Genomic DNA, 13569 nt, shown 5'->3' on the forward strand with positions numbered 1-13569 from the left:
CCATGTGTACTAGAAACAAAAAGCTAATTTAGATCAGCCATACCTGATTCGATAAGAGATTTCCCTAAAAAAGTGAATGGCAGATTAATGAATTATCATGTGCTACTTCAATGGCCTGTTTTACTTCATGTCTTTTAGAACATATAACCAGCCCATTAAGTGCACTGTAATAATTCTGTATATTTAAATCACGTATACCCTGCAACAAAGCATCTGATTTCTGCTGCAGTTTGGTATTGAATTCTGTGACATACTGGAAATTCTCTGCCACATTCAAGTTAAAATATTGATTAAATATGAAAAAGAATAACACATACGTTATTCCTTTATTTGCTCAAATTATTATTTGTCCTTTGTATATATTACAGTCCTATAATCAATCCTGTAATCCTATAATAAAAGATGGTCAGAAATTACAGATGTTTTCTCCATTACATAATTCAGAAGAATCAAATTTAGGCCCTGATCCTGTAATCAACTCCTCAAAGATGGACCCTTGCATTTAGATAGGTCCTGTAGATTGTAATTTTTGTATGAGTAAAGTATTTTCAGCAGCATGTTAGACTTTATCTCAGAATCTGTGTCTTATCCTGTCCCATTGAATACAATGGGAACTTTACAGTGCAATGGGCACAGGATGAAGCCCAATATAATTAGTTAACACAGCAAAACCACCATGGTTGTTAGCATGATGTGGAGTTTTCTGATAAAAGATCAATAATGAAATAATTAACAATGCTGAAATTTCAATTGTCGTCACTATGTTTCAGAGTTAATATTCTGTTAAGATGAATTGTACTGTTCATACATCTCAGAGCTGATTTCAGGCTGTTTGAAAACTCAGGAAGAGACTTCTTTGGTTTACAGTTGATTAACATTCATCAGGCTTTCTTTACAAACATTGAAGACTAGAATCTTGAAACATAGATGTAAGGTTGGATTCTAGAGCAGAATCCTGCTACAGTAGATGGAGTGAAGAGTGACAGAATGTACATAGCGTTGGATATGTTTTTTGTAAGTAAGCTGGAAGGTAGTGATATGATTTTAGTCCTAGGCCTTTTGCAAGTTTTTTTTATCGTATACTACTATATAAGCATAGCATCTGTATCTGAGTTATCTTCACTGTGTAAGACACAAATGAGAGTGGTCACAGGGATCAGAAAGTAGCAGCTACCACAGAGTCTTCAAAATAACTTACTTGTTATACTTCTCAATGAACATAATTAGATTAGAGAGCCAGCAGCATATGTATCATCTCTCTATGTCCCTTGTTACAGTCATTAATGAGATGAAGCTGTTCAGCAAGGGATCATTTATTTAATATTTTTAAAGTCTAATTTATATTCATGCAGATGTTCTGACTTTAATTTATTTAGGCCTGCATATAACCTTGCCCTTTACACAGAAAAAATCCGTTCATGTTAGGCCACAGTTAGACTTAGCAGTATTTATCTGCTCTTCAGTTTTGTAAGTTCATGTGTGGATATTTTACATTTGCTTAATACATTGACCTTTATCTACTATGAATAAGAATATGAGAAGGGAGAGTTAAATTCTATAGAGACAAACCTCAAAATGATGTAGAGCCATGATGCTCAGTATTTCTTTCACCAGAGCCTGCAGAATCCACCCATGGTTTCCTATCAGTATCCACCAAAATCTCAAAGGTCATTTGTGGTCATGTCAGGGTACAGACGTAGGGACCCACATGAAAGACCCCCTAAGATTGTTTCTACCAGCTTCGGTTAAAAACTCCCCAAGGCACAAATCCTTCCTTGTACCTTGGATTAGGTAACGCTGCCACTACCAAGTGATTTAAACAAACATTTAGGGAGGGCCACTTGGAGCCCTGCCTTCCCCAAATATCCCCCCAAGCCCTTACACCCCTTTTCCTGGGCAGGCTTGAGAATAATCCCCCAAGCTCCTACACCCCCTTTCCTGGGTAGGCTTGAGAATATATCCTCACCAATTGGTACAGGTGAACACAGACCCAAACCCTTGGATCTTAAAACAATGAAAAATCAATCAGAAGAAGAATTAAAAAAGGTGAAAGGAGTACCTCTGTAAGATTAGAATGGAAGATAATCTCACTTGCAATCAGTTTCAAAACACAGAGGGTTTCCCTCTGGGCAAAACTTTAAAGTTACAAAAAGAAAACCAGGAATACCCTCCCTCTCAGCACAGAGAAAATTCACAAGGCAAAATAAAAGTAAATCTAATGCATTTCCTGGCTAAATACTTACTAACCCTATAGGAGTTGGATTTCTTGCTTCTTTGATCTTGCTCCGGCCAAAGCCGCACGGAACAGACAGAACAAAGCCTTCCGGCCCCTTCTCCCCACCCCCAGATTTGAAAGTATCTTGTCCCCTTATTGGTCCTTTGGGTCAGGTGCCAGCCAGGTACTTGAGCTTCTTAACCCTTTACAGGTAAGTGGATTTGGTGCCTCTGGCCAGGAGGGATTTTATAGTACTGTATACAGGAAGGTTGTTACCCTTCCCTTTATATTTATGTCAGGTCACAATGGACTTTGGGAGAGGTTTGAATAGTGGTGGGTCAGGTGCTGAGTAGAGGGACTCTAGTGATCCTGATGCTGGATGGGAAGGCTTTGTATGTGGGGGCACTTGATCTTCCATCCCCCATCCCCTGAAATAGTGTAATGCCAACAGACCCCGGTCGTCGTTGAGTGGGATTGAATGTCTGGAGATTAGTGCATGAGCTAAAAGCCAACTGGCTGTTAGTTAAGGCTGTAGAACAGATCTCTCTCTCTCTCTCTCTCTCTCTCTCGTGTTTCAGTGCCACTAGATGGGACAGAACACCACACCAGCAGGTGTGTGGGTTACACTAGCACCCAGCTTCAGGACAGCACTGCTCCACAGCATCTTGAAGTGCTACTTCCCTTTCCCCTAAAAGCTCTGTGGGGGTGAGGGAATAGGAGGGTGAGGAGATGCATTATAATTGTGTTACGGTTGGATGGAGCAAAGTGGCAACTGGAGGGCATACAATGTAGGGCATACCATTTATGACAGGTAGTTTAGTTATAAATTATGAACATTTGAAATTTCAATGTTGTTTGTAGATTTGTAGACTATGTATATAAATTTCAAATATAAAGAGAGTGTTAATGGAATAAAAAGTAATTTACTCTCATTAATATATTCAGGGAACTTCTGATGATTTCACCACACACTGGTGTCTGAGAAATAGAGTCTAAATACCATTCTAATACTTATTTTATTAAACATTTCACTATGTACCTATAGCTATGTCCTAATTGTCACATTCTTTCTTTCTTTCTTATTCTAAAGTTGGTACTAGTGGAACATAAAGGAAAAACTTTACTGTGAAGATTATGCAGTACGGCATAGACAGAACATTCTGTATTTAAAATTCATCTCTGGATCTCGGCTAGATATGATGACATTTCCTAACTGCTATCTTCAAAAACACCTAGTAAAACAATTATAAAGTAATTCACTATTAATGTTAGAATAGTTAATTGTATCTGATTCTCATTCGGTAGTACAATATGTTGTTGACAACCAGCTAGACATAGTGTTTCCAAAAGGTTTCACCTTTAATAACAATGAATCAAATAGATGAAATATTGTATTTAGGAATTTAGGGTCAGTACTTAACAGATAAATGTAAATATTCACGCGGAAAGTGAAGATCATAGGCTAAATGGAGTCATAAATAAAATGCTGGCCTTACTCCTCTGAGATGACGCTTCCTGCCTAACCTAATAAAGATCTCTTCACAACTAGTAACTGCATACTGAGGATAATGTGGCTAAGCATTTGGAAATAATTAATCCTATTAAACATATTGTGTCCAAACTAGCAGGAATTTGCAAGACAATGGCAAATGCCAGCAGGACTGATTCAACTCACAGCAGGATTTTTCAAACTTTTTTTTATAGAATGGGACCACATGTTAATAGAGAAATTGTTTTATAAACTCGTTCCCTGCTTCCCGTTTGTGATTGTGTGCACCCCCTGGCGCACCTCCCCCTTTTGTGATCATAAAACTCCTTGTGGTAACTAAACAAGTATGTAGGTGAAATTAGGGGAAAATATTAATGAATTCTTATCCATCTTAGTGTGATGTAGTAGCTACAAAAAAGAACAGCCAGTACCACTGAGTGCTTCACAGATTAGCGTTTTGGAACTGCTTTTCTACAGATTATAATGCCCTGAACTGTTCTTAGACTCTGTTGGAAACAATTTTCATATAAAAATAATACATTGTATATGACCAAAATATGTGATTCTTTAAGAAAATCGGTGAAACTTCATTTTCATCTTTAAAAATGGTTAATTATCTCTGTAGTTACAAAATGTTAACTAAATAAGACTAAGTGAATTTGCTAAATTTATATTTTGCTACAGTTTTTTATGTCAAAACCAATTTTGATTGTCTGAAATGTAATATCACATAACTATACGCTCATATGCTAAATGGTATTTACTATGGAAAGTACTCTGTTAGGATAGTTATTTTCTTTCATAAGACTGATTCTCATAACTCATACTTGACTTTAGCTCTCAAAATATTAAGCTATGACTAGAAAGGTTTATATATAAAAGTTTGTAAATAAAGGATGACTGGAGTATCCCATAGTCTGAATTCAAATATATATTGTTTAGAAATCTATATCTCAGTAGATCATGTCAGTTCTTGTCCCCTTCTCTAGCTGCTTTAGGGTCACTCCTGCAGTGCAAAGTAGCTGGATCCATATCACTGCAGATATACAGGTGTCTAGTGCCTCATGCAGCTTCCTGTTAACCGAGGCTTAGACCTAAACCCAAAACCCCAGGCCATGTTTGTTGCCTCTAGACCAGGGGTAGGCGACCTATGGCACGTGTTCCGAAGGCGGCACGCGAGTTGATTTTCAGTTGCACTCACACTACCCGGGTCCTGGCCACCGGTCCGTGGGGCTCTGCATTTTAATTTAATTTTAAATGAAGCTTCTTAAACATTTTTAAAACCTTATTTACTTTACATACAACAATAGTTTAGTTATATATTATAGACTTATAGAAAGAGACCTTCTAAAAATGTTAAAATGTATTACTGGCACGCAAAACCTTAAATCAGAGTGAATAAATGATGACTTGGCACACCACTTCTGAAAGGTTGCCGACCCCTGCTCTAGACTAAAGTATTACCCCTGCCAAATTCATGAATCAGGCTGCAAAAAATCACAAGAATGATTTAAAATCATGAGACTTTTAAAAAATAATCATTTGGAATTCTTTTGGTTTGTCTTCTGGTTTCTAAGACTTTAAAGTACACGCTATTTAGGCTATTTGTTGCAACCATGAGAGCAAAAATTGTGCCTCTTTTTAAAAGAAAGCTGAGATTCTCACAATCACATGACTCCACATGTTATGAGAGTTAACAATAATGAGATTTGGATTTGTGGTCCTATTTTAACTTGAGTTAATTTCTTGCCAGTGAACATAGTTATTAACACAGTTGTAAATGGTGGTCTGGATACTCCACAAATGTTTGTTCCAGTACACAAATGTTTTTGTGATTTACCTCAGGACTTAGCATTAGCAATTAAAAATTGGCTGACTTCTGGGGTAAACCACAAATATTTGTGTCCTGAAACAAGTGTGTCTAGAGTCGCATTTACAATTGTGCTAGTTAAGTTAATTGCCAATCATTTAGTTCAGGTTAAAATGGGACCAACAAACTCTTGTCTAGGCTGTAACACTAAGTAACCCTGTATTCATGCCCTACGCACTACTGCAATAATATCTGTATAAAATATTCCTCATGAGAATTCCATATGAAAGCTTATAACACACTGGTTACTAATATCATTGTAAAATATATGTGTTAACATTATATGTGAAGTTATGAATTCCCTCTCTAGGATATTATTAGAACTTGGTAAAGATCAGACAGCCCAGCTTAGGTAAAGGTGATAAATAGGTCTTTCGTAGACAAAGGAATGTGGGTTTATTTCAGTTTACATATTAGTAGTAAACAAAGCCATCAGGGTAAACCAGCAGTGGTTATCCTGATCCTGAACTTGAGAGACAATATTAACAAGGCTCCTGCACCTCAGAGACAGACATGAGATTGAATCCCCAAGAGGCCTTCCTGCTTGCTTTATAAGACTAAAGCAACCCCTTTGGGGATATAAGGAACAGAGAGAGCTTCCATCTTTTATCCTTCACATTAGGAGACAAAGAAAGCAAGCAATTTGATATCGGTGCCAGGTCCTGGCCAGACTGGTCAATAAAAGCTGGAAAGGAGATTATGGATGAGAGAAAAATGATCTTGAACTAAGACTGTATCTTGCTAGATTAAGTTGTAGGTTTTTAGATTAATATTTTCACTTTTATTTGCTTTTGTAGCCATCTCTGCCTTTTTATTTTAATTGGTATCACTTAATCCATGGTCTTTTGTTAATAAACTTGCTCTGCATTCATTATAAATCACAGTGCTGTGTAAGTTCAATAGAGTGTGTGCTTCTAGAAAGGTAACAGGTTGAAGTGTTTTACTGTCTCTGTAAAGGTCCAGTGAGAGAGACTGGTCCCTGCAGTAGGACGATTTGGGGGCAAGTTCGGGGATGGAAGGGTACTAGGTCAGCCTGCAAGGGGTAACCAGGTTGAGCAAAATCAGGGTGAGGCTTGTGGGCTGCTAGCAGGTTGTTGGGGTCAGAGGTCTGGACCAAAGCTGCACAGCCACAAGACATCCAGGATCACAAGACAGACAAACATACTGTGTCCAGTCTCAGCAAGGCTTCCTTCTAGTGACATCATTGTGGCAAGGTGTGGCAGACATCAAGGAAATGCCAAAAGACCTGTGAACCTTGGCACATTATCCTACTGTTGATTTACTGTTGATATGCATCCGAAGAAGTGGGCTGTAGTCCACGAAAGCTTATGCTCTAATAAATTTGTTAGTCTCTAAGGTGCCACAAGTACTCCTGTTCTTCTTTTTGCGGATACAGACTAACACGGCTGCTACTCTGAAACTTGATTTAATTGTTAGCCTCACCCACCCTTACATACTTAAAGTCTATAGGGCCAGACCCTCAGCTGATGTAAATGAGAACTATGACAATTTACAGCAGGTATGGATCTGGTCCATAACATTTAGACGGGTATCCTAGTTACTTGCTTAAACTTGCTTTATCATTTTGTCAAACCATTTATCTGAGGGCTGTTATCACAGATAAATAGCTTCAGTATTTTCGTATTTTTCTACTTATGAGATTATAATGCTCCTTTCAATGATCAGTGGTGTATATTTGTACATAAGTGTGTTAACACATATTTTTATACACCAAATAATTTAACTGATGGCTCACTAAATGTATAGTATATTATAAATTAGGATCCTAAATACAACATGGATAACAAAGGGCATTTAATTATTTTATTTATTTATTAAAAAGAGAGAGGGAACAGAGGAGGGATTCTCCTTCCCACTACAACCCCTGTACACTGATATAAAACCTCTTAACTGTCCAGGGGAGAATTTGCCTAGCACAGGCACTCCATAAGACATTTGTAGGCTACCTCACACAGGACCTCTTGCAAACCCCAGTGTTGGGGACAGGGTCATGGGATATGAAGTTATGACCATTCTGAGCACCTCCGCGTTGCAGTGCTACCCCTAGGCAGCCCAGGAAGAGCAACTGTAACTTAGAAGAGCTTTGAGCTACTTTTATTTATGCACCAGCCCAGAATCCCAGGACTCCTCCTTTTCTCCCTCCAGAGCTCCACCTGTGTGTGCTTCTCCTCCAAGAGGAGCAGCACATAATCCCTCCCCAGTTATTGGATAATATTTAGAATAGAGCAGTAGTGTTGATGGTATGTATTTATCCCTGGCTTATGTCCATTGACTTCAGTCAATGAATTTTGGATTAAGTTGGTTTTGTGTCTTTTATATGGATAATAATAAAATCAATAGAGTGGGAATTTTACTAGACAAAGTATATGTAATTTCTATTAGGGGAACTATTGCAGGATTTTATTAGAACGTTTTTTTTTTTAACCTTGGACTGTTGAACTAGTATGTAGCAATGCACAGAGGGACTATGATAAATTAATATTGGGCCTTATTTTGATCTCTCACCAATTTAAATAGGTGCAACTGCATTGACTTCATTCACAGAACATCTGATTATTTGCATGCATAAATGAGATAAGAATCAGGACCAAGCATTGATATTCCTGTGAAACTTGTACAATAAGTGTATGTCCAGAGACATACACAACTGATTTTACAAAATGAGCATTCACGGCTCTCAGGAAACAGAGTCCAAATATTAAGATTTTGGGCTGTCATTTAAAGTGAGCTCCATTAAAATATAGTAATCTTTCAAAAATGTTATTTCCTTGTTAGAGAGAGAAATAAACTTTACATGGTTTAATTTAGTAGTTTAATTTTCTACAGCAATAAATCTTTTTCCAGATTACTATTGTTACCTTAATGAGGGCTGACTGTAATCCAGTTAGCAGCTGTTTAATTGCTATCATGTGGCTCTGGTTTAAACTAAAGCCATTTGAGCACATGCCACAGCCTCACACACATCTGACATGGATTAATACAGCTTACTGCTACTATCTCAGCTAAAATCCCAATACCATATTCTGTATTTCCTATATGCTGACTTATCCCAAAACAGATTTTTTAATTTATTTTGCGTTTCCAAGTTTTAGTTTTCTCATCAACTAGCTGATGTCATCACCTTTTCTGGTAATTCTCCAGTGTCTCATCCACTGAGATCTTTCTTCACAAAACCAAATTACGTACATGGGAGTAGAAGCACTTGCAAACTAAGTAGACACAGATCAGATGCAGGTAGTAAGACGCTGATTACAAAGATGTGTTAACTATAGATAGATCATTATAATGTTGCAGCCACTACTGCTTATTGAATTGATGTAGTACAAGGGGGCAAATGTGTGCTTTTTCTTGTTAACCATTTTAATTAACTTTTAATTGATTTCTAGGAAGATAAATTGTTTCATTATAGTGTCTCACACTGAACACTTTGGTAGGATTTTAAACATTCATGAAAACTTCCTGATAGTAGTGCTGATAATCAGTGATTTTTATGTTATTTTCCTCAACTTCTGTAGGTTCATTTATAAATGTAAACAAATGAAGCTACCTTGCTCACAAAATACACTTACCTTACATGACCTTATTCACCATGACTTCATTTAATTAACAGGGAGGAAAGAGAACAGGCCAACACTCAAACTATGTTAAGACCCTAGCAGTCAGTATGAGATGATTACACCTCTACCCCGATATAACGCTGTCCTTGGGAGCCAAAAAATCTTACCGTGTTATAAGTGAAACCGCGTTATATTGAACTTGCTTTGATCCGCCTGAGTACGCAGTCCCGCCCCCCCGGAGCGCTGCTTTACCGCATTCTATCCAAATTCATGTTATATTGGGCCGCGTTATATCGGGATAGAGGTGTATCTGAATTGCATGCCCTCTAATAAAAAATAAAATGGACACCACTTATATGTAGGCAAGTTTATTTTGCTAATATTTAGAATATCATGTGTATGGGTTGGATGCACTAGTAGGAGTAAAATAATGTTACCCAAAACTTGAACTAAATCAAATAATCACAAACGTTGGATTACTATTTTAAAGTATTTTTTTTATGTTGGTTCACTTCTTTGCTTGCTAAGATGGAAGTGGAAGTGTAAAGTATAAAAAGAGAAGCCCAAGTCAGCCTCATGGAATAGTGTTACAGGCCTGTTTGGAATTAAAATGCCCAATTCTGTGTTGCATTCCACTCCAGGGCAATTTTTCAGACTGGAGTAATTTAGATAAAGTTTGAAGTATCTGGAATTTGTGGTGCTTATCTGGACTAATTTCAGCTTTCTCCTGAATATTCATCTATATCTCCTGTATCGTACGCTGAAATTCCTAACTTAGAAAAATTTATCTAGCAAAGTTTGCAGACCCAACATTTAAAAACTAGTACATTTTTTTTGTTTTCTCTAGATTTCAGTTTACCATGTGAATGAAAATTATTCACAGTCCTCAGTGTAACTGTAAGAACTATTTTGAGTGCTAAAATCAGTAACCTAGCACACTAGGGATTTTATGGTCTGAGCCATCCTAAATCCTATTTTAAATTACCTCAAAGATATTTAAACATTAGTGAGATGATGCCAAGGAAATGCACAAAAACATGCTTGCAAATAGTGCTATCAGCAAATGTAGAATAAACCTTTCATGACAATGTTACTGTCTTGGTCATGTAAATACCAATCAAGTTTAAAGAACATAACTAGTAAATAAACTATAAAAATGAAATGACGCTTCAAGGAGAAAGTGTTTAAAATTACTAAAATATTAAGAGTTGTAACAATAAATTAAAACACATAAGTTACCTCACTGAACACACCATTATTCATTTCTTGTATGCAGCCTGGATTCTATGACACTTGCAATGAAATTGGAGTTTTCCTATTGATTTTTAGTAGGAGCAGAAATGGGCTCTTGAATACTTTTCTTCAGATTGAGCATCTCATAAGACATAGACCCAGATTCTTAGGCTACAGCTACACTACGGGGAGGGGGGGGTCGATTTAAGATACGCAAATTCAGCTACGTGAATAGCGTAGCTGAATTCGACGTATCGCAGCCGACTTACCCCGCTGTGAGGACGGCGGCAAAATCGACCTCTGCGGCTTCCCGTCGACGGCGCTTACTCCCACCTCCGCTGGTGGAGTAAGAGCGTCGATTCGGGGATCGATTGTCGCATCCCAACGGGACGCGATAAATCGATCCCCGAGAGGTCGATTTCTACCCGCCAATTCAGGCGGGTAGTGTAGACCCAGCCTTAGTTGTGCTAGTGGGCATTGCTAAGGCAGGGAAATCTCAGAGGTCAATTTTCCATTGGCCTAGTACTTGGTATAGTTTAGAGCATTCAGTACATTGCCATTAAGAGCAGTTATGTCCGTCAGAGATCACAACAACACAGCAGTATCCTGCTATGTCTCTACACTCGGTGCTTGAAGATGGGTTGCATAGGATGTGGCTATTCCAGTTCTACATCAAATTGGGACTCCCCCATATTGGAGGAGTTCTCAGCATGGGGTAAGAGTCTAGCTGATATGCTCTTTCCTCAGTTTGAGCATATGAATTCCCTTAACAGTAACTGAAGTCAGAGACTTGCAATACAATGCACACATTCTCTTGTGGTTGCAGCAACATCTAGGTAAAGAGGGGCTGAGTTAAAGGCATTATGGCAACTTAGATACGCCCTTCCGCTCTCTTTTGATTAATGCTATAACTTAAATGCCTTTTAAAATGTATTTTTTGTGTTTAATTATACTATACCATGGTCAAACACATCATCAATATTGTCTGCTACAACAAGTTAATAGAATTTTTGCCAAGGCTGGTAAATGCCATGATTTTGCAAAGCTGAATCTAAGGAATAGTATTCAAAAATAATTAGTTTTCAACAGTAACATTTTTTGCTCAGAAGTAGGTTGAAGAGGACAAGAGGTGCTAAATTTTAGATCTTTATGTAATATGTTGAAAGTGTTGATTATAAATAACTCATTGTGACTAGTGAAAAAAGGCCTGTTACATGTGTTGTTCAAAAGAATTAAGAAGTCATCAGACCCAATGAAGAAAGTTTAACAACAATCACAAGCTTTGATGTAATATACATGGCCAAAATAAGCTTCCCCACTTTCCCAGATAATCCCTTCCATACTTATTCCAACAGTTTTCATAAACTAAATTAATACCATATAGAAAGTAACAATATGAAATTTTTCATGTCAGGTAAGTGGAAACTTGAAGCTCATCCGCAAACCACTGAAGTCAATGGAACGATTCCATTGACTTCAATGTCCTTTGGATTCTTTTATATTAGAAAGTCGAATAAAAGGCTCACTGATCATGTCTGAATCTAATCCACATACCTTTCAAATGTATTTTAAAACAATATGGCTTTTTCTTTTCTTTTAGGCTACAGACCCAGATGCTGCAGTAAATGGCCAAGTACATTACAGCTTGGTAAACTTCAACAATATTTTCCGCATCACATCAAATGGTAGCATTTACACAGCAGTTAAACTGAACAGAGAAACAAGGGACTATTATGAACTTACTGTTGAAGCAACAGATGGAGCTGTGGACCCCCGCCGTTCAACATTAACTCTGGCAATCAAAGTTCTGGATATTGATGACAACAGCCCTATGTTCACTAATGCCTCCTACACTGTGTGTGTTCCAGAAAATCTACCACCTGGCACAGTCTTCCTGCGAATAGAGGTAAGGCACTCTGGATCAAAGAAAATATTTTGTTAATCTTATTGTGTGAGGCTGTTCTCATCTAACTGGTTGCCATTAAAACCAAAATAAGCGATTAAAAATGTGAGGGGAGAAGTGATACCCAAACCTCCTTAAAGCCTTTTTCTCTTTGTGAAAATGTGATATTTGGCGTAGGACAGGCAAGTGAAAAATATTAGAAGCATAGAGCTTACATTTCTACTAATTAATAAAAGCAATGATGGAAAATCAAAACATAAGTAGAATACTATTGAAATACTTTACATGTAGATTTTTTTAAATGTCAATTACATTACTAAAATACATTTGCATTCTCCAGTGAGGCTCTAATATATGGATATTGCCAGTTTATTTTAGACCCAAAGAGTTCAAATGTCCTTCCAAAATTTTAATCCAAATCTCTTAATTAGGCAAGTAGTACATATCTTAAAAGCAGCATCTGTTGACTAGCAGAGTTGGTTTTGGAAAAAAAAGTTGATTTCCTCAAGCCTACTAAAAATATATCTTGTTAAAATTAACAATTAAAATTATGAAAAAAAATATATGAACTGCACCGAAGAAAGCAAATGTTCTTAGTAATATCAAATAAATCAAATGTATGTCCTGTAAAAATTGTGAGCTGGTGTTTTTCCTTGTGACTTCTCAGTTTTAGTTTTCAAGTAAATTCTCTTTTGCTGTAGGCAAAGGATATTGACCTTGGTTCAAATGTTACCTATCGGATACGAACCCAGGAAGCATTGCCGTTTTTTTCATTGAACAAGTTCACAGGAGAATTATCACTTTTAAAATCCTTGGATTATGAGTCATTTTCTGGCACAGAGGCAACCTTTACCTTTCTAGTGGAAGCCTTTGATAGTGGAGGAACTATGCCTCCAGGACTTGCTACTGTCACTGTGAGAATAAAGGTAAGAGTAAAACTTTGCAGTCGATAACATCGTTTTCTCAGTTATACAATACCTCAGTAACCTTTAGAGGTCTTCCAGTAGGATGCAGGAGCACAATAGCAATATCTTTGTTTTCTTTGTAGTTTGTCCTATCCCTCACTTACAATTTATGTAAAGCTGTTGCCTTTTTATAGCAGTAACTTGTTCCCATTTAAAATGTACAGTGTATCACTATTGTAATTGCTTTGCAATTGCATGCAATTACACAGTTATGTGCTTGCTCATAGATTTATTACTTACAGGAATAGATCTGAGAATACTTCATAAATGAGTAAACATTTAATTCTTTATGATCCCCAAAAGGCTGGAATAAATA

General features: G+C 37.2%; 1 protein-coding gene across 1 annotated transcript in view; it reads left to right on the forward strand.

Moving 5' to 3' along the window:
• The window catches only part of PCDH15 (protocadherin related 15), a 698694-nt gene that overhangs the window by 461187 nt on the left and 223938 nt on the right, over positions 1 to 13569 (forward strand). Inside the window, exons 18-19 of the mRNA XM_034775466.1 lie at positions 11986 to 12291; positions 12990 to 13214. Coding sequence (XP_034631357.1) covers positions 11986 to 12291; positions 12990 to 13214 — 531 coding nt within the window. The remainder of the gene's footprint in view (positions 1 to 11985; positions 12292 to 12989; positions 13215 to 13569) is intronic.

This window comes from Trachemys scripta, chromosome 7, assembly GCF_013100865.1.
Source record: "Trachemys scripta elegans isolate TJP31775 chromosome 7, CAS_Tse_1.0, whole genome shotgun sequence".
NCBI classification, from domain to species: domain Eukaryota; kingdom Metazoa; phylum Chordata; order Testudines; family Emydidae; genus Trachemys; species Trachemys scripta.